A 22,241-nucleotide genomic window follows, 5' to 3' on the forward strand; every position below is an offset into this window, starting at 1 on the left:
GAACAGACTGGCTCATGACTTTAACCCACCATTTCCTGAACATGCATCAAGTGCTGCTGCTACGGGGGCTGGGGCAGCTGGTGCTGCGGCCCCTTCGGATGCTGCAGGGGCCTCCCCAGGAGAAGCTGCAAAGGCATCTTGGGTGCAGTTTTTAAAATAACAAAAATTAAAAGAACAAAAGAGAAGAAAATATAGTAAAAGAACCACGTTAAATTGCGAAGAAGGCTCCCTTATACAACATGAATTTTTTTAAAAAGGCATTTTAAGGGCCCATGCACTGTTGATGGTCACAAAATTCTATTCTTTGCATCCCCTTCATTTCAGTTACATGCAAGTAGGTACTGTGCTGACCCTGCTGAGGATCCAAAAGGAAACCAGATTCTCATTGTATAAGGGCTTGAGAAGCATGTTTTAGGTATCACTAGAAATCAATGGATGTGAAAATTAAAACACAAAAAAATAAGAAACGTGGGCATCCAGGTAGTTATCTACTCACTATAAAGTTATGGCATTGTTGACTAGTGACTTCTACAAATGTGAATGTCTTCTTTGATGCCAATAAAATTACACATATAGTAGTAATGTAAGCAAATGATTCTAGGCCAAACATTTTTATAGTTCAGGATAGATACAGTAATACCACGAATCTAAACATGTATATTAATTATTCATAAGAATTAAACGTTGACTATCCTTGCAAAGAATCTGTAGAAATAATCAACTTGTTTTAAAGAGATAATGAAATTAAGAAATTAAACTTCAAAGCCTTTATAGCTACTTAAATTGACTATTTTAAAATATTTATTACTCTATATATTTGAAAAAGAATCTATTTTCAACAGATTGAAATGCAGTTTCATGGTTTAACATTTCAAATGTCTTATCACTTACAATACAGTGTAATACATATAATAACATCCATTAATATACATGTAGCTCAAGTTTATCAATGCTCAACTTATAACCCAATGATGTGGGCTTTTAATTATAGTAAAAAAGAAACCATCAAAACCCCTTGGAACTTGCAGAGAGATTCTATGGTTTAAAAGGGAAAAGAATACTCCTACCATATGATGTGGCCATTTTGGGAGAAGAAGCCATTGGATACAGGATCAATAACCTCCTAGAACCTCCCACTTACCTCATAGCCCAAAATACTGTCTTCCACAAGATACATCTGTGCGCTCTAGAATGTGTTCCTGAGGTCATGCATGAGAATTTGTCAAATATGCTCAGAAAATGCTACACAGTTTCTCCTATGAGAAGATTTACTCTCTAGCAAGTCCTACAGTCAAGATTCTTGTTAGCCTAACCTGCAAGTCCCAAATGGATCTGGAGAGGAAATACACTTTAGGAACATTGAGGAACAGTGTCACACAGAATAACAAACATCATATCAAACACTCATGTGATTAAAAAAGTTCTTGACAAAGGAGAGAAATATCTCTAGAAAGAACAATGGGACAACCAGTTATTTATATTGCAGATTTATTTGTCTGACTGCTTCCTTCAGCTATACTGAGTTTAAGTTCTGACTAGGACCAGAAGTTATAAGAGTGGCCGAAGAAATAGTCTACCATCTTAAAAATCTGTCAGGGCTAGGTATTTCTTCTTCCCCAGATGCCCTGGTAAGGACATCCCAATAGAGGACTGAGAACATGGAAACTTGAGGAGCAGGAGCAGAAGTATACAAATACAACAGGGCTGGGCAATTATCACCTAGGAGTAAGTAGGAAAGCAAAGATCAACAGGCTATTCACCAAAAGGCCTGTGGCAGAACCCGGTCTGCTGTGTCTGCTGCATTAAGGAAGAAAAAGCCTGACAACCTGCTCTAATATAGAGGCTCAAACTCATCGCCACTGAGTCAATTCCAATTCACAGAAACTCTCCAGCAGGTTTCCGAAGTTGTAAACCTTACAGGAGGAGACAGCTCATCTTTGTCGTGGCAGAGCCACTGGCGAATTCAAATCCTCAGGGAGACAAAAAGCCACGAGGCCTTCTGGTTAGTACCACAGTGCTACAGACTCCTGCGGTCGACCTCCTTTAGCAAGGATTCCCACCTCAGAGGCCTTAGGAGTTCACTCTATTCTGTCCTAGAGGATGACTATGAGTCAGGACCCATTTAATGCCACTTAACAACAGCAACATAATGAGGTCATGAAATTTATAATCCCATCCTCAGAAGTTTGATTTTGTTTTGTCACAAAGACGTCTATTAATGCTTCTCCTTGAAGTTAAAAGTAAACATTGTCAATTGGCTGGCTGTTTCTCTCAAAACTCAATACCTAGTTATCCTTCATTAACAACGGCAATATTACCTAATCAAGATCAAACAAATGACGCTCTTTCCATTCCAGCTCTCCACTGTCACCCATCTGAAGTTCATTTCTACATCCTGTTCCCCCATTCTTTGTGCGTGTTGGAGCCAGTGAAGTTTGGCCATCTGGAAACGTCTGTTCCTAGAAATGCATGTTCTTGCTGTCCTGAAGTTATGAAATTAGTCCAGGTCTTAACCACTGTCAGCAAACGATTCTCAGAATCGGCACAGACTGGTGTTTTGTTCTACTTCAGCACTACAGGAAAGATTTTTCTCCTCAAACCTTTTCTCACATGTCAGTCCTTTCACAGCTCTTAATAGGCAATTTTATCAACCTTCTCTGACCACAAGAGGCATCTTTCAATTACATTCTCAACAATGTCAAATTGTTGAGATCAAATTCCTTTTCTTTCCGAGAGGTTCTTGATTATATGGATCTTGTGTGTGGCCTACTTGGAAGCAGTTCTACTTAAGGGCTTGTTTTAAGGAAGGATAAAGAACTTTCTGGATAAGCGACTTAAAGTCAAACTTAGGAGTTAAGTTGTCGGTTCTCCAGTCATCTCGTTTTGTGCTCACAGATCACAGAGGAGGACTTGTTCACAAACAGAGATAGCTAAGCAGAGTACCCTAGTGAGCATGAGGAAGAATTAGCACAATTCAGCATTTCTAGTGCTAGAAAACCCGTCTTGCCACAAGCCAGTGTGCTATGATTAGTAAAATTTTCCTAAAAATGTTTTAAGGATTTTGTCTTTTATTTTTTCTCAGCAGTTTTAAGTTTGCCATTTTTTAAAAAGCAAAATACTATCTTCCAGTCTTGTTTTTCATAATTTAGAAGGTGTATTTTATTTTTAAAAGTATTTGTTGTTGATAGTGTCACTGTTATGTGCTGCTGAGTAGGAACTAAATCATAGCTGGCCCTCCAATGTGTTTTCGGAGACTGTAAATCCCATGTTGGAAGACTGCTCATCCTTCTCCTGCAGAGCTGGTGGATTCAAACTGCATGCCTTTGGGCTGGCAGTGTAACTACCTACACCAAGTTACTAGAGCTCAAAAGCAAATCATGCGGCTCTGAGATGAGAAATGTCTGAATAAAATACATCCTGTAATTACAAACCAACTCCACGTAGCGCATGATTTTAAAAAATTCAATACATAAACAATGATTTATAATTATAAATGGGCATGAGTTTCCATATGCATAAAAACATTATTATTATTACTGTATTATGTTAAAGATGTTTTCAACATATCTGAAAGTGGTTTTTTTAAATGTTTTTATGTATAGGAAGGTATACTGCATACAAGACAAATATCTGACTAACTGGTGTTAAACATGAACCATATATATAATTCTTCTAATTTCCATACGAATTTCACTTAAAGATAAATTTAAGACTAGAACTCATGTGTAATCTGTCATACAAAATGAATTTTGATTAACCCAGTCATAAAAGGACAAATATTGCATGGTGCTACTATTGTAGAACGGGACTGACCATGGGGTTGGGGAGAGACTGAGTAAGATGGGTTCAATAATGAAACAGAGGAGGGAAAAAACCGTTTAAAAGAGATATGTGATTAGGTATTTTTGTCATGACAGGAGTCTAGAGCGATGGCTACATGGTGGAGTGGACCTGGGGGAGGGTTTGTAAAATAATGAAAGAATCTTTTATTTTACCAAGAGGGTAATATCTGGTGGGGGGGGAGCCTTGGGAGGGGACAAATGTGCAACAATGAATGAATGGAAATCCAAAGCCTCTGTAAATTTTTACTGAAATTAGTAACAAATTTAAATTAAAAAAAATTAAGTTAGAGTAAGGATGGCAATGGATTTATAACTGCTCATGCTAATAACACTATATTGTGGCATGGAGGAGGAATAGTGGAAATGTATCCACATTTACAATATTCTTCTTACCAAAACCATTTATGGAAAATAGGAACTGCATTAGAACATGTAACTCTGGATTGGAAAGGATCATACTGTTAATATTTCTAGCCTTAAGCTTAAAAGATTATAATGTTCAAAATTATTTGTTATATATTTGTTTAAATTTTCCCCTTTTTAAACAGCTGGGATCTAGAGGGAAGAGAAAAGACCAGAGAATGGCCAAAATTATTGGGGCAGCTATTGCTGCCAGTTTAGGGCCTGTGTCAGGAAAAGGAAGTCTTACTCATAAACAGTGCCACCCAAAGGTAATCAAGGAGGTCAGAATTGCTTCCACTGGAAAGCTGGGCCACTTCAGGAGACAGTGTCACAAACGAGAGCCACAAATAGGCAAGGGAGTAGAGAGGAAGCTCCCACTCACTTGCTTTAAGTGTGGATCTGAAGGACACTTGGCCAAGGGTGGTCCACATCAGGTCCTCGTGGCTGACAGGACTGACAGGCCCCAGCTCCCAGCTGGAAACAAAGGAGGACGCTTCAACAATTTAGATCCTCCCAGAAGAGCTGCGGGTAAGCATTAACATTACTGGTAAGTATATTCATTTTCTCCTGGACACAAGAGCCTACTATTTGGTCCTAAAAGCCTCTGAGGTTCCAACTCTTCTCACTATTTCTTAGTTGTTGGAATTGACAGAAAACCTCATAAGCAGTTCCTTACTTCACCTCTGCCTTGCATGCGGACTTCCGAGTTGTAAAACAACTGAGTGGTAGATGGAATTTGCTCCAGGACTTAAGAACAATAAATGACATAGTTGAGCCTCTATATCTTGTAGTTCCTAAACTTTATACTATAATAGACAAAGTGCTAGTCAATAGGCCTTTTATTGTAAGAACTACCGTCCCTCTGTAACTTGATTTGTGCTACTATTAGAACCTCTACTTGGAATATTATTGCTTTTTAATTTTTGATGCATGTACTTTTAACTTGTTAGTTAAATTTGTGTCTTCTAGGCTGCAACACTTCCATGATACATCTTCAAGGAGATGAACATGTACGGCTAAGCACAATTGATAATAGTGCATCTAAATTCCAAAATCAATCTCCATAATAGTCTATGTGTTTCTATTGCCAAAGGGGCTCTTCAGAGTAGTGAGAGAAGATCTTCACCCTAAAACCCACAGCATCCTTTTTCAGCAGGCAGTAGCTAAGAGAATACACCGTCCCCTTTTCCTTATGAATCAGGGTGAAGTCTCTCTCAGGGAAGAGTGATAGGAAATGGCAAAGGACACACTGACAAAGGAGATCTGCCTTTGACAAGCACTGTGGCAATTGGACAATTAAAACAGACTTTCAAGGGGGAAAAAAAGAAGAGGAACGAACTGGGGAGGAGGGTAGAGAAAATAGTGCAACAATGAATGAATAGAAACACAAAATCTCTGTAAATGTTCGTTAAAATTAATAAAATTTAATAAAAGAAATAATGAATTTTGATGACTTACATTGAAATGACTAAAACATTATCTATGTAACAATTGAATCGACAGAAACAAAGTTGCTGTTTTCCAAATCTGTACTGAAAATATGGTAGTAAAATACCATGAAAAATTTAATATAGTATTTCATATATATGCAAATTAATATTTAGAAAATGGAAACCCAGCTATTTTTCTAAAATTGAAATTAATTGTTTATTTTTAAAGTAAATTACTTGGTACTTCTTGCTACACAGAATTTCACAAGGGCACATTTTAAAAGCAGTCTAAACAAAATATAATGGGGGTTGTTGCTTTTTTACAGTTCTATAATTTGTCCCATTTTTGAGTGAAAGAACATTAAAAATGGCCAACGAGTAATGTATGAACTAGCCAAAGAGATGTTAAGTTTAGGTTTTTATTTGGGAAGGCATCTCTAAATTATTTTTCATAGACCCATAAAGGACATGAAAGGCATTGGGGAAAATCATTCAAAGTCATAAAAAAGATAAAGGATGCATGCAGCCTACAAAGCATAGAGGTTGCAGCTTTTACAGCTGTCAGAGGCTGAGAGGCAGTTCACAGAACTGTACGGATCAACAATCCAAGTGTTCTCTCACACTCACATATGAACTCACGTTCCCCATCTTCCAGTCAGATGACTGGAGGGAACAGGGATGAAATCATCAAGATAGCGTCATTCTTTGGCACTGTTTTATCAATGTTCAACAGTGCTAGTCTTTTAAGTTTGTATTTAAATAGGAAAAGAATTCCCATATGGGCATATTTCTAAGCAATGCAGATTTTTCTGCTTGGCAAATGTAATGAGTTCAAGCATGGTAAACACAAACAGTAAAAGAGCACAAGGAATATTTCTAGGAAGAAAATTTTAGGCTATGAAGGAAGAAAACAGGAGCTGATTGACTGATAAGATTAATTTCTAATTAAACCACTTAAAAATGAGCTAAAAGTATAAACAACTACAGCCATTAAATATTTTTATTCATAACTGTAACTATCCAACCTTTCTATTTCCTTGCTGCACTTCTGTTAAGTAAGAGAAATCTACAAGGAGCTGCCTACATTCGAGAGAAAAAAACCAACCAAGCAACAATAACTATGGGAGGGGTGAGGAAGAAATGAGTTTTATGAATTTTAGCTTACAGTTTAATTTTTTGCCTCCACAGATAGAAGCAAATGTAAAACACTAATTTCCTATAATGGGAAATAACAAAGTATTGTGTGCATAACAAAGTATTCTAGGGTTTGCAGCCACCTGCTGCCTACTGTTTCTCCATTTTCTCCTATAACATTCATGGTTATGCAGCATGTAAGCGGCAACTGAGAGAAGCAGGGATGCTGTCCAACAGAGTGCTCTCTGCCTGGGATGGTGTGGGCAAATACGGGCCTGGGCCATGGCATGGAGCATGGTGCTATGTGCCGAGTGGAAGTGTATGTTTCCAAGAGGATGGATTGACTACACTAGTGACTGCCAGAAGAGCTCTGGTGCCCTAAAGGAGTTGTGTTGCTAACCCAAAGCAGGGTGGTTCAAATCCATTAGCCACTTCACAGGAGAAAGACAGACAAGCTCCTCCTGTATGACTAATTGCTTCTGTAAGCCCACTGGAAGGTCAGAGATGAACAGGATGCAAATCAATAGCAATGGGTTAGCGAGGGCCTGCCAAGACTTCCCTCTCAGCAGGTTGTTTCTTCTGCCTAAACTCTTCATCATATCCCTAAAATGCCCTGAGGAAGACAGTACAATGAGGAATTATAAAACATGATGACTATGACATCACGTGCTACCATACCACTAGCTTTGAACCTTAGTAGTTATTTCTGATGGTATGTAAGTAAACTAGTTTCAGAGGTATAATACACGTGGTACTGGCAGAGTATATAATATGCTGATGAAGTCTACAGTTATAAAATGACTCTGCACCAGAATTTACATGCGCATAGAAAGCACTTTTAGACAACCGTTTCAAAGACCTATTTCAAATCAGAATGCCAAGTGGTAATTCACATGTTCTCTTAGAGTTCCAAATACAAAGATGCATCAAATGAAAGAACAGAACAAGCTTAAAGCTGAAAGCAAAAGCTGAAAGCAGTGCAGAACTCTAAATTCTCTTCAGAGGCTTCTAAATCTAAATGACTCTTTGCTGGTTTTTAGTCCTAAATCTTAAGGAGTAATTTCACGTAGAATTATACCTTCTGTACTGCTCCAGTCATACTCTCCAGGCTAGTTCCAATCTAAGGATCTCTGGCTGCTCAACAGTAAGGGATTGCACTACCAATGCAAAAGGTACATGGTTCAAACCCACCAGCTGCTCCATGGGAGAAAGATGCACAATTTCCTCCCATGCAATTTACTGCTTCTGAAAACTGGCTGGAGGGAAGAGTCAGCTATGGGTCAGTTTCCACTGGACCATACAGAACAACAGTTCTAGTCTGGCAGAAACTCAAACCTAAGTCTGACAGGACTCCTCTGTAGATACTGAAAAGAAGGTTGGTGAGTCTCAGAAGCAATTTAAATCCTAACATAACAAAACAAAAAACCCCAAATGATTCTAAAGCAACACAATTTGTTCTCAAAAAATGCCAACATTAGGATAAGGTGATAAGGCTAATGAAGATAAATATCCCTCAACGCACATTTAAAAACTGCTTAAAACACTCTGCCATGCTATTATTCAATGTGAACATTTTAATGACCGTCATCCCAGGACACCTGGGCAATCCTGAATGGTTCTAACTAACCTCCAAAGAGATCCACATCAGCAGAGACAGCAGTGACAGTTGTGGTAGTGGAGGCAGATGCGGAAGCAGTTGCAATTTCAGCAGCTGTAGTAGGAGGGGAAGGTTCTGGTGCGAATGGATCTGAAATCTGTGCTTCGGAGGGAGCAGAGGAAAGTGCAGCCAAAGAATCTGTATTTCACCAGAGAAGGAGAGCAAGTAGAAGAGAAGACAAGAGCTATACCCAACTCCAATGACCACAGTAAGATCAGCTACCAAGACAAGAAACCTCTCAAAATAGACATTTTAAAATAAAAGTTTTACTCACCCTCTCCCAAAAGGTCTACTGACGTCCATTACATGACAGCATGTGAAGAAATCAGAGCTAAAGCTGAAACATTTAACCACACCAATGTCCTAGCAGGATGGGGTACTAATGGAGAAATCGAAACTTAATGTCCCTTTCTAGAACATTTATAATTTGAAAATAAATTTATTGTTTATTATTATCAGAGAATGCTTGAGCTGGACTGAATCTTAAGGGATCCTTTGGACCAAAACTAAAACTGAGGGCAAAGAGGAAAAGTGACTTATTTTAAGTCACGCCAAAATAACTTTGACAATTTCTTGCCAAATAGACCATTTTGTACACTTTTATTTCACTACACTGTAAATGCTGAAGAAACTGTGTTTAACTGAAATTTATTGAATCCATGTGACATGTAACTCAAAGTATGGAATTTTAGAGGAAAATAATGAGGTTTTATAATTGAAGTTTAAGGGGGAAAATGTTTCTATTTAACACAGTATTAAGTGTAAAGTTAAGGGTTAGAAAGAGAACAACTTAACCTGAATCACCTTTTCATTTTCTGTTTAACTTCCACATTAGCAGACTTTCCCCAACACACTAGATACCTTTACATGTATTAACATTATGTTAAAGCACATGAGAGGGTTTTTTAAGATGAACGTGAGACCAGATGGAGCACTGAGACTTTTCAGTCCTTCTGATAGAGGTCAGGACGCCATGGAGGCAGAGGCTGTATTCCTATTTCTTTAGTGCACATCACTGCAATCTCATCAGTATTCGAGATAAAGAAAATTAGAGGCTTATTCTTGCCATAAAGAATTCTCATATCCAATGTTCTCTCAATCCTCTGTTGTACCACTAATTCACATTTAAATTCAGGAATGTTATTGAACATTTATTTTAAGCAGGGAGAAATTTTATTGGAATTGATTAACACGTTGCCACAAATGATGGGTATAGAGAGAAAAAAAAGTGTTTCTAAGCACGGTCTTCAATTTAAAAGTGTGTGGCAACGTGTTGAGATATTTTTATAGTATAGGATAGTCAACATGGTAACTCAGTAAAATAAACATTTTAGAGTATTTAGAAAAACTGAGAAATACAAATTGGCAATGAAAAGAATTATGTTCATTTAACCAAACAATTTGAAAGTGCAATAAATGTTATATAAAGCACTTTATATATACTCTAAAATAACCAAGATTCTTCCTAATCAAATGTTACATAGTCCTTAGGTTACTAACAAGATCAATTGTGTCTTTAAGAATTTGTAGGTAAATGGGAATAGATGCATAAGGTCCTTATTCTAGCCTTAGTTTACCAGACTTACTGCCCTCTAGATGATTTCTATCCATAATGCACTACTCTAAAAGAGTTCCCTTTGCCTTATATTGTTGTTGTTGAGTACCATTGTGTCGAGTCGGAACTGACCCATTGCTGATCCTCCAGTGGGTTTTCAGAGGCACTTAATTCACATAGCAGGAGACTGCCCATCCTTCTCCTGTGGAGTAGCTAGTGGATTCGAACTGCATGTCTTCAGGATTGCAGTGTAGTTTCTTACCAGCAGGCCACCTGAGCTCCCAAGCCTTCCATTAATGCAAGAAAAAAGGAACCCTGGCAGTGCAGTGCATTAGATGTTGGACTGCTAATCAGAAGTTTAGTGGTTCCAATCTACCAGCCACTCTTTGGGAGGAATAAAGGCAATCTTCCCATACAAAGATTTACAGCCTTGGAAACAAAACATGCTAGAACCAACTCAAGGGCAATGGTTTTAGTTTTCTAAAAAGAAAAGGTTTGAAGTTTTTGTTGTGGGTAGGGGTTGGTTCAATAGTTTCAAAGTGAGGGCAAATTTAAATGACATGTGGGAGCTGTCCCTAAGCCTGCTCTGTGTACCACATGGAATACCAGGACTGGAGAATTCTAGCATACACAGTCCCTGACATTAGAAACACTTCCTTTAGGTCAGAATGTTTGCCTCACAAACAAGTGAAATAAGAAAGTGAAAAATAACTGCCTGTGCTGACTTGGGGGGTACAGTATTTTCTGTTAGCTCTAAACTCTTGAAGCTAAACAGGACAGTTTCACTGTATACTCCCTAATTCATTCAGCATTTGGTGCATTCTAAAAATTACAAAGAATGAAATAAAGCTTATTTAAATAACTGACAGACTTAAAAAATTAACACAAAACTGATTTAAACTTGCTTTGTAGAACAATTTAAATTTGTAATTGAAAGTAAATTTTAAATGGACAAAAGTGCCATAAAAGTCATTTACATGAATTTTATGACCGAAAACATCTGATTTAAGGATATGGAGCGGAAATAGAAGTAACCGAGAAAAAAAGACTACTGTATAAAATATTCTAGTAATAAAAAGAAATTAGCAAACAAAAACATGAGAAGCAGCAGAATGCCTTAATGGAATAATTTAAACAATAAAACTTTCTTTAACAACTGATGGGGCTCAGGTGCTGCAGTGGATAAAGCAGTTTGACTCCCTCAGCCTGGCAAACCAGATAGCACCTCCACAGTGTCCTACTGGGCGAGTCACTGTGGGTCAAATGAAAAGGAAAGAATAATTTTATTTTTTAAAATTTATAGTTGTGGTTTTAGGAGCAGACAATTTCAACCAAGATGAATGGTTAAAAAATTTAAGATATAGAAGCACTATGAATTGAAATGCAAATTCCCTGGTAGATTGAACCATGAGAAAGGGGTGATCCTTCAGTTGCAGGACAATTCCCTACAGGCCAGGCCATGAGCAACACCCGCTATGTCATTAGTGGCTTTATTTTAGAACTATCTTCTTTGTTATATTTTGTTACCTTTATTGTGTAAGTAAAAGAAGATTCCTTGAAAAGAAAAGCAAGTGATTATAGCATATACTTCTGACAGCATTCTCACACATCACTTTAAAAATCCACTTAAGCATTATTTATCTGGGGGGGCAAAATGTAATTTAATTTTGTTATTTACTGTGGAAAGATTCAGATTCTAAAAGAAAATATTAAAAATATAGACCTCTGCAGATAAACATAATTTCTATTTAGGAGATTATAGTTTCTATTGTCCTATAAGGCTTTTAATAATTTTGCATCTAATGTACACATCTTGTTCTAAAAAAATTTTCAAATGTCTATAAATACTAGTTCCTCAAAATGCTCTTTGAACATCTTTTATGGGTTTCTTTGTTAATAAGTTAGCACTTTTCCCATTGCTGCTCCTAAAGTTGGATGAACTTTAAATAAATGTTTTTTAAGTGATGAAAACATCATTTTAGTTTTGGCAATGTGATACAGTAGTAGGGTATTTAGAATCAGCTGTGCGGTTTTGAGAACTATACAGGAATAAAGTTAATTTCATATTGGTATTCAATATCCTTTTAAATTAAATATTGATATGGTGCTTGGTTTTCTAGATCCATAAATCAAACAAGAATCAAGAAGTGAGATGTTATTAATTTAACATAGAATTTTTTCACACACACACACACACACACACACACAGAGAATTTATGCAGGATTTCAATTACTTAAGGTCAAATATAATGTGAATAAAAGCAATATTCAGTTCCAACATACCCACGAGGTGGGCTATGTATGATAGAGGAGAAAGTCTATTGCTCAGTACAACATGAGTTCATGAGAACATCATTTCTCTCAGAACAATTACTAAAAATAATTAGAATTTCAGAATAGCAAAAGAAAACACTGTCTTTGCTCCAACTTTTCAAGTAAAAACTATTTTTTTTTAGTTGCCATCAAGTTGATTCTGACTCATAGCAGAAAACTAACAGTAATCCCATGAGGGCAGGGTTTTAAAAACTAACTAGTGATTGTATTATAGGTCCTTTCTCTGGCATCTGTTTCTCTTTTATACATGGATCAATCAATCAATGTTGTTGATTGCCACTGAGTTGAGCATAACTCATAGTGGCCCTATGAACAAAAGGTCTGAAGCCCTTCTATAACTATCAACATTTATCAGAGTTTCCAGAGGCATGTCGTTTAGGATGTGGATGTCACTTTTGCTTCCAATAGTAGCTGCTATCTTTACTAATTCCTTGCTCAGTTTTTAATTCTATTTTGGGTAATAAAAAAAGTAAAGCTGAATAAAAACATTTATGGTCAATGTGTTGGTGGTTTTTTATTGTTCCTTCTCACTTTTTTCCATTTTATAAATTGCTCGTTGGCAGAGAAAAAAATGTTATTATCATGAGAATCAATTTATTTATAAATCAGAGAATACCTCACAAAAATGAATAATTAATTACAAATTTATCCTTATTTTCCCTAAATGACATTACAATTTAAGGAAAAGTAAAAGAAAAATGGCCCACCTGCCTCATCCCACTCACCTCCCCACGCAGTGGCCCCTCCGGAAGGTGGTGGCGGTGCTGGTGCTGCGGCTGCGGCGGCTGCCCCTCCAGGGGAGAAGTCTGGTTGCAGGTCAAGAAGATCACTAGATGGTTTTGAAGTGCTGAAAGGAAAGTATGGTCTCACTTATGACTTATGTAGGGGGAAAAGTAAGGATTTTTTAATATTTAAAATCAAATAAAAGGATAATATTTCAAAAAAGTTTAGCATCAAATAACCAAATATAACTATCAACTTCTTGTCATTTTTGTGTGCCATTGAGTCAGAATTGACCCACAGCTGACCCTCGAGCAAGTTTTCATAGGCAGTAATCACAAAGATGTGATTCCCAGTGTAATTTGTCCTTTGAGTTCCTTACTGCTGTTGCTAAGAATGTTGGTTGTGGAGCTAAGAAAACTGTAATTGTTAATATAAATCTCTTCTCCATCTATCATGATGCTGCCAATTGGCCCAATGGTGAGAATTTTTGTCTTCTTGATGTTGAGCTTTAATCCATATTGAAGACCACAGTCCTTGAACTTCTGCAGAAAGCGCTTCAGGTCCTCCTCAGTTTCAGCAAGCAGTTATGCATATGCATCATATGCATAATGTAGAATGTTGATGAGTTTTCCTCCATTCCAGATACCACATTCCTCCTCATAAAGTGCAGGCTCCCAAATGATCTGTTTTGCATATATATTAAAAAGGTATGAAGACAAGATTCATCCCAGATGCACTCCTTTTCTGATTTTGAACCACATAGAGTTTCCTTGCTCTGTTCTGAGGACTATGTCCTGGTCTGAGTATAGGTTTTGCATGAGCACAATCAAATGTCTGGTTTCCCCATTCTCCTCAAGGTCAGCCACAATTTGTTGTGATCCACATAGTCAAATGCCTTTGCATAGTCAATGAAACACAGGCAGGCACTCCTCTGGTACTCTCTGCTTTTTTCCAAGATCTGTCTGACATTGGTGATGATCTCTCTAGTTCCTCTTCTAAACCCAGCTTGTACTTCTGATAGTTCTCTGTAGACGGACTGTTCCAACTGTTTTTTTTTTTTTATAATCTTCAGCAGGATTTTGCTTGCGTGTGTTATTAGTTATATTGTTAGATAATTTCCAAACTCTGTCAGGGCCTCTTCAGAGTGCTGAGGAGCAACAATTTCACTCTAGAGACTAAACTGCACCTGATGCAGGCCATAGTCTTCACAATTACTTGCTATGCCTCAGAAGTGTGGACAGTGACTAAGGATGACAGAAGAATTATTGATGCCTTTGAATTGTGGTGCTGGAGAAGGGTCTTTAACATAAAGTGTACTGCCAAGAAAACAAATAGGTCTGTCTGGGAGAAGGTGAAACCAAGTTTCTGCTTGAAGGCTAGGATATTCAAGCTCCATATACATACTTTGGGCATGGGCTAGGAAGGATCAGTTCTTGAAGAAGGACATCATGCTCAGAAGGGTGGAGGGACAGCTCAGGAGAGGAAGATGAGATGAGATGGATTGATACAGTAACTGGGGTAATGAGGGTAGGTGTGTAAGAGTCAGTGAGACTCTCAGAATAGGGCAGGCTTCAGAGCTGCTATACATGGGGTCATTATGAGTCACAGGTGACTTGATGGCACATACAACAACAGCAACAATCACAAAGGAAAAGATTGCCCATCTTTCTTTTGCAGAGCCGTTGGTGGATTTGAACAGTGTGCCTTTGGGAATACAGCACAGATTCTTACCACTAGGCAACCAGACAGATAAACTTTTTTGGTAAAGAATGAGAAGTTAAATAGTTTAACTTTGTAAGCTGGATGTTCTCTATCACTCTTTGATTCTACCACTATAGCACAAAGTCAGACACAAACACTGTGTTAGCAAATGAATGTGCCTTTGATCTAGTGAAACTTTATTTGCAAAACTAAAGGGTTATATTTGGCCCAGGGGCCATCATCTGCTGTCTTTACTGTGTAGAAAATAACTAAATTGAATAATTTTTCAAGCAATGAGTCACTAAAAAAAATCACACAGCAAACATCAAAAGGGAAAACCTAAATGTTTCAAAAAGAGGACATTTTCTTAAATATGCTTATATTAGTTTTTAGAATGCTGGCTAAGAAGAATGCCACAGAAGGACATATACTACGAATATTAAATTAGTGTAAAAGGATTCAGAGTAATTTAACCTTGTGGGATGACTTTATTTATAAACGACAGAGTATTTTTCTAACTACTTAATCATTAATCTATCCACTTAACTAGATTACAGTAATCACATTTTCCTGTAAGAGATTACATCAAAATTAGCTCAGCATTTTTGAATTCTTATTTAGCTGGGATGTGTGCTTTTCTAAGCTTCTTAATTAGAAGATGTTCTAAGGAGGGCCCAAGAGGCTTCAAAGTCTGTTTCCAATCCAGCATGCACTGAGAGTGCAGTCCCCAAGCCAGCAGCATCAGGAAACTGTAGTGGTGGTGGTGGTGGTGATGGTGGTGGTGGTGGTGCTTGTGTGTGCCACTGAGTGAGAACCCTCATCACTGATCCTCCAGCAGGTTTTCAGAAACAGTACAGTGATGCACAGGAGGAGACTGTCCTTCCATCTCCCATGGAGCAGCTGGCGGATTAGAACTGTGTTCCTTTGGGATTGCAGTGAGGCTCAGGCCTACCCTATATTGACTACATCAGAATTTCAATTTTAATAAAACTCCCAGGTAATTTACATTTGCATTCAGGTGTGAGAGACAGTTACCTAAACATTAACAGTTCAGTTACCAAGTCATCGAGATCCTAAGTTCCCAATTCTAGTCATAAAAATGTCTGTCTTTTAAATAGATTTTTAAATGGTTTCTTTGGGAAAACAGAATCTGTTGCCTTGTTTGAGAAATCTGAGCACACTTGAAAGCATTGCTTAGTTTTGATGTCTATTTCAATAATAACTGTTCTAAGACCCAGGATGGTGAGAGTTATCTCTTAAGTCCAAAGTCAAAGCTTTCATAAGAAGTTACTTATCTTAATGAGGCAGCAAAAGGAACTTGGTTTTACTAAGCTTGCCTTTAGGACAAACAGAAATAAGCACACAGAGTAATTAACATATCTTATCATGGGTGTAATACTTGGATTTAAAGTCTATTTAAAATTTCAATCATCAAAATATAGAACATTATTATGTTTTTAAAAAGTCACAAATATGACTAATATGACAAATGTGAAACTAGAATACTCTCAAAGCAAGTGAACCAAGGAATTGATCTATTATTGAGGACATGGTCCTATGACCTGGGGCTTTCATTTTAGGCTTGCTATTGTCAGGCGCACCAAGTCGACAAGCCCTAGCAACTCTATGAACAGCAGATGTGTCCCATGCCCTGTTCTGTGTCATCCTTATGTTTGAAGATACAAGTGAGCCCCTCTTTACAGTCACAGTGTCAGGCCATCTCATTGAGAGTCCATCTCATTGAAACTACTTTCATCCTCTGACCTACCAGTTTTCCAAACATGTCTTTTCCCAAGGACTGGCCCCTCTTAACAATAGTACGTGAAATGAAGTTTATTTCACTTAGCCCTGAATTTTCACAGTGTGTGTAGTTCCTCTGCCATCTAGTGACTTCTGGTGACCTCCATGCAGAGTGATCAGATCACTGGGGTCCACAGTACTTTCATTGATTCCAGTCGTTTTTAAGCAGGAAGCTCTATTGAGACCTGTCTAGCATCACAGCAAAATGCAAACCCAGCATTTTCTGAGAAAGAAATCTATGCCTCCCACACAAAAGGGAGTCATCTTTCACAGAACCTGCCTTCAACCTCTAGGTGCTATAAAAACAGATTAGAATCAACCCTGAGGTTTCTTCAGATCAACAGCATTGAAATTCCTCATACATGCCAGTTAATTAGTCTACAGCTGCAACTTATTTTTCTTTAAAGTACTTCAAGAAACCTTTTAAGTTTCCCACAGAAACTATTTTAGAAAATATCTTCTACAGAAAGAATTCCAGAAGAACCTGAGATGTGCGCATCACTCTTCATTTGCTTTAGCAAACAGGAGTGATTTCTACAGCTAAGGTCTCTGAATAGTTTGTCTAAGCAAATGTATACGTTGTGACAGAATTTGCTCTCTATACTGCAACTCACCCCCCAAAGCATAGATTGTTAGGGAAAGAATTTATTTTGTGAAATTATTTTGGTATAGTGCAAGAGAATAAAATACAACAGTAACCAAAATATTGATGAACAGTTCTTCAACTGACCTGACCAGAGCAGCCGCTGATGCAGTTGCAAATAAATCAACGGGTGGGGATGTGTCGATTGTTTTAGCTGGTGTAGAATTAGGAGATGTAACAGTTGTGGCTGGAGAAGACTGAAAGGGAAATGCAGAATACATTCAAATAAAAAAAAAATCTACAGGACACAGAATAACAGGACTTTCATATTTCAGACCCATGACATTCCCACCACCTGCTTGGAAACTCCTTGAAGGAAGAGGGGAAAACCCACCTCAAGAAAATTCAGAATTGCCAATGTTATTGATTAGTATTACATGAAACATCTCAGATATTTAAAAATTTTTTTTAGTATTTTAGAACATTTGTGCTTATGCAGCACCTGTGCACAGAACAGTCATTGGAATAGAACAAGGAGGTAGTACATGGTTTAAATGAGAAAATATGTGCATCAGGAGTACGTCTTTTTCTCCTTTTCAAATACATTTTTTAAGTTTGTTCATTGTTGCACATTATTTTCACTCTCTCTCCCTTCCTTCTCTCCCAGTCCACTCTGCAATTTACTTCTTGTTCCAGATTGTTGTCACACATATAATGCCTAATCACATATTCCTCAGATCTTAAAAGTAGAATATTGTTAATATTAAATTATTTTAATTTGGCCTCACATTTTAATGCTTTATGTCTCATGTATTTAAAGTAAAAGTTAAGTATATTTCCTGAATATAAAATTTGTGGGAAAGCTTTTCTTATTTGTCAAGAATGCTTAATTTTATTAATTTACAATGACTTCTCCAAAACTCAAGCCATTATTTTTTATTACCAACTCAAACAGACTTTATATGTGGTCTTCTCAGATGACTTTGAAGTTCAAAAATTTAACTCATAAAACAATTCCATTGAAAAAAGAGACCTGGAGAAGTGGAAGAATATCCCTTGCTCATGGATAGGAAGACTCAATATTGTGAAAATGGCAATACTACAAAAGGCAATTTACACCTTCAATGTAATCCCAATCCAAATACCAATCCCACTCTTCAACAAGATGGAAAGACAATCTCCATTTTCATTTGGAATGGAAAGAAGCCCTGAATAAGCAAAGTATTCCTTAAAAATAGAAAAAAAGTAGGAGGCATCTCATTCCCTGATTTCAAACCCTAGTGGACTGCCGTGGTGGTTAAGACAGCATGCTACTGGTACAATGACGGATGCATAAATGAATGGAATAGAATTGAGAACCTGGAAATCAGCCCATCTATCTATGGTCAACTGATTTTTAACAAGGAGATGATATCAGTTAAGTGGGGAAATGACAGCCTTTTTAACACACAGTGTTGGCAAAATTGGAAAACTATCTGCAGAAGACTCAAGCAAAATCCAACATCTCACTCCATACACAAAAACCAACTCTAGGTGGATCACAGACCAAGGACTTAATTAAAGAAAAGCTTGGAATAACTCTAGAAGTCCTAATCCATAACATAAACAGTCTTCCAAGTATCCTGAAAAATCTACAACCAGGAGAAGATAAAATAGATGAATGGGACCTTCTAAGAATCAAATCCCTTTGTACATCCAAAAACTTCTCCAACAGGGTAAAAAGGGAAGCCACAGACTGTATTTGGTAATGACATGTCAGATAAGGGACTTATATATAGAATTTATAAAATATTTGAGCACCACAAGATAAAGGTAAACAATCCAATTGAAAAATGGGCATAGGATATGAACGGACACCATAGAAGACATTCAGATGGCCAACAAACACATGAAGAAATGTTAAAAATCCCTGGCTCTAAAAGAGAAGCAAATCAAAACAAATGTGAGATATTATCTCAGCCCAGTAACAATAGTAAAATTTAACAGAACAGCAAGCAGCAAACGCTGGTGAGGTTGTGGAGAAATGGGAACCCTTATTCACTGTTGGTGGAAGTGTAAAATGGTTTAACCACTGTAGAAGGTAGTGTGGCGCTTTCTCAAAATGTTGCAAATTGAAATGCCATTTGACCCAGCAATTCCACTACTGGGAATATACCCCCAAGAGACCATAACTGCCACCCAAGCATATATATATGTATAACCATGTTTATCAGGCTTTGTTCATGATAGCAAGGTGTTGGAAACAACCTAAGTGCCCATCAACAAACGAATGGATAGAGAATCTGTGGTATATTCACACAATGGAATACTACACTGCATTGAAAAACAAGGAACTCATGCAATGTTATTCAAAATGGGTGACCCTGGAGGACATTATGCTGAGTGAAATATCTCAGTCACAAAAGGACAAACACTGCATGGAGCCACTGCTGTAAAACAGGACAGACATCGAGGTTGGGAGGAGACTGAGAAAGATGGGATAAATAATGTATACTGCTTTGAAACAGATGAGGGAGAAAACGGTTTCAAAGGGATATGTGATTAGGTATTATTGTCATGACAGGAGTCCAGAATGAAGGATGCATAGTGGAGTGGACCTGGGGGCAGGTATTATAAATCAATGGGGGAATTTTTCTTTTACTTTTCAAAGAGAAGAGTGTACTGGGGGCGGGGATGGGAAGGAAGAAAAGTGCAACAATGAATGAATGGAAATCCAAAGTCTTTGTAAATTTTCATTAAAATTAATTTAAAAAGATAAAAAAAGTACAGTTGACTAACATGATATGAGCCATTGAAAACTTGAAAATATCTTAAATATTCTATCACTAATATAAGATAGCTTAAACTAGAAATAGGAAAGAAATTCTATGCATTTATCTTCATTGATTGGTTAATTTTAAAAAGATGCATTAATAGCTAAAATAATTTTTAAAAGTAATTTTGTTTCCTAACTATGCAATTATGCTCTACCATCTTTAGTTATCCATGTGTTCAAAAGAGAAATACTAAGATATTACAAAGTAGTCTATTCTAGAACACACAGTTCTAGAAGGGGAAAATATCTACATTAGCATTACTGTACACAAATATTAGAACAAAGCCAGAGCTAGTAGATATTGTGAGAACTGTATCTCTTATTCCAAATAAACCTAACTCAAGTTTATCAAAGAATAAGAAAAGGGCATGAGGAGTTGGGGGTGGAGGGAGTTCACGCATTTTCAAGACTTTAGTATTTGCTTAGACAAATATGCATTTGTCCAAGAATATTATTTAAAAAGAAAAATTCAGTAGATACACAGTGATCAGCACTGAACACTTTTACAAAGAAAAAGAAATGCTATTCATTAAATAATACAGATAAGGAGTCAAGCTGCTAGTCTTAAGGTTGTTCTGCTCTGGCAGTTCAAATCCACTAGTGGCTCCTCAGGAGAAAGATGGGTAATCTCTGCCGTGTGATTTACAGATTCAGAAACCCAATGGAGGGTCAGCTATGAGTCAGAATAGAATTCATGGCAATAGGAAGGGGGAAAAAAAGAGCCAATTCTCAATCACAGCAACCCTCTAAAACAACTGGCTTCTTAGCTTGAAAGCTTTACAGAAGCAGATCACTAGGTCTTTCCTTCTGTTATATACCATGTGCCATCAAATTGGAAGTAAATCCCAGCTGCTCCTCCACTGGGTTTTCAAAGGCTGTAAACAGCACAGAAGGAGACTGCCCATCTTTATACCATGGAGCAGCTGCTAGATTTGAATGGCTGCCCTTGGGCTGGCTACACAGTAGGCCACCAGAGCTCCCTCTCTCCTGTTGAGTGGCTGGTAATTTATTTAATATAATAAATATAAATAATAATTTATTATTATTCTGCCAAGCACTTAACTGCTATCCAGATATTATTAACTCAAACCTGTCTCTTCCTTTGAAAATTCAAAATTTCCAGATGAAAAACTGATGAAAAGCAAAGGAAGATAATGATATCTAAATGTAATCTGTAAGTCATCTCAGGACATTAACAACTCCTCTTAAAAACACTTCACTCTGTTTTCTTTTTTTAAGGCTAGTATACCTAAACATTTACAAATAATGTTTATTAAACAACAGTGAGAATTCAAAACAGTAATAAATGCTACCAATTTAAAGACAGACATGAAAGTCCATTAAGGAGAGGAGCAAACTGGGGGTGGGGTGGGCGGGGAGAAAAGTGCAGCAATGAATGAATGGAAATCCAAAATCTCTGTAGATGTTCATGGAAATTAATTTAAAAAAGAACAATAACCTCCCCCCACCCCCCAAACCAAAAAACTGCCTTGTGAAAAATGCATAGACATAAAAGCTTAGTGACTAGGCAGGGGGCTTTGGGAAGGGAAAAAATTGAGAGTCATGTAGTTAAGAGACACTGAGTTTCTGTTTAGGATGATGAAAAACACTTGGAAATAGAGAGTAGGGATGGTTACATAACATGGAGAATGTCGTTAATTTCACTGAATTGCACTTTTATGAATAGCTAAAATGGCAACATTTTGTTACACACATCTTAATACACATATACACAAAATGCCTTGTAACAACATGCTTTGAAGAGATAGGAGGGCTATGAAATAAAATCAACAAAATAATTTTATGACAAGTAAAAATAGAGGGAAATTTCATCTGGCCAAGTTGTAGAAATAAATTATGCCCAAGGATGCCACAACTCTATCATCAGCAATCATTTGCTGAAATTTTTAGTAAGATGTAATAGTTTTAAAAATCTGGCATTAAGCCTTGTCACTGGGGATTGCTCACTTGTTAGGGCCTGATTGTGAAACTGGACTCCTGAGGGAATCTTATGCAACCAGTTGGGCACTGGCACAGCAAGTGGGAGTATAGGAACCACCAGTGCCATCATAATGACATTCAGGGTATAATGACAGCAAGTAAAGAACAGAACTAGGTCAACAAGGAAAAAGCACATTCATTACACTTTGGCCTGGAAAATATAATGACATACATATTAGATCTACTAAGGAAAATACTCTTCTCACTGACAGCCTTAATCTTGTTCCTTTGCCATAAAGATGATGAAATTGCTGAATTTATGAC

At 37.2% G+C, this 22,241-nt stretch overlaps 1 protein-coding gene across 4 annotated transcripts in view; it reads right to left on the minus strand.

Annotated features, from left to right (window-relative positions):
- Positions 1-22,241, minus strand: part of SNAP91 (synaptosomal-associated protein, 91kDa) — a 260,033-nt gene that overhangs the window by 53,672 nt on the left and 184,120 nt on the right. For 3 of the 4 annotated variants that reach the window (XM_006892128.1, XM_006892127.1, XM_006892126.1), the window contains 5 exons: positions 17,309-17,418; positions 13,080-13,201; positions 8,740-8,754; positions 8,436-8,603; positions 30-137 (listed from right to left, as the gene is read on the minus strand). In XM_006892128.1, coding sequence (XP_006892190.1) covers positions 30-137; positions 8,436-8,603; positions 8,740-8,754; positions 13,080-13,201; positions 17,309-17,418 — 523 coding nt within the window. The remainder of the gene's footprint in view (positions 1-29; positions 138-8,435; positions 8,604-8,739; positions 8,755-13,079; positions 13,202-17,308; positions 17,419-22,241) is intronic. The other variant, XM_006892129.1, reaches the window with a different exon arrangement.

This window comes from Elephantulus edwardii, unplaced genomic scaffold (genome assembly GCF_000299155.1).
Source record: "Elephantulus edwardii isolate Elephantulus edwardi_28Jun2011 unplaced genomic scaffold, EleEdw1.0 scaffold00111, whole genome shotgun sequence".
Classification (NCBI taxonomy): domain Eukaryota; kingdom Metazoa; phylum Chordata; class Mammalia; order Macroscelidea; family Macroscelididae; genus Elephantulus; species Elephantulus edwardii.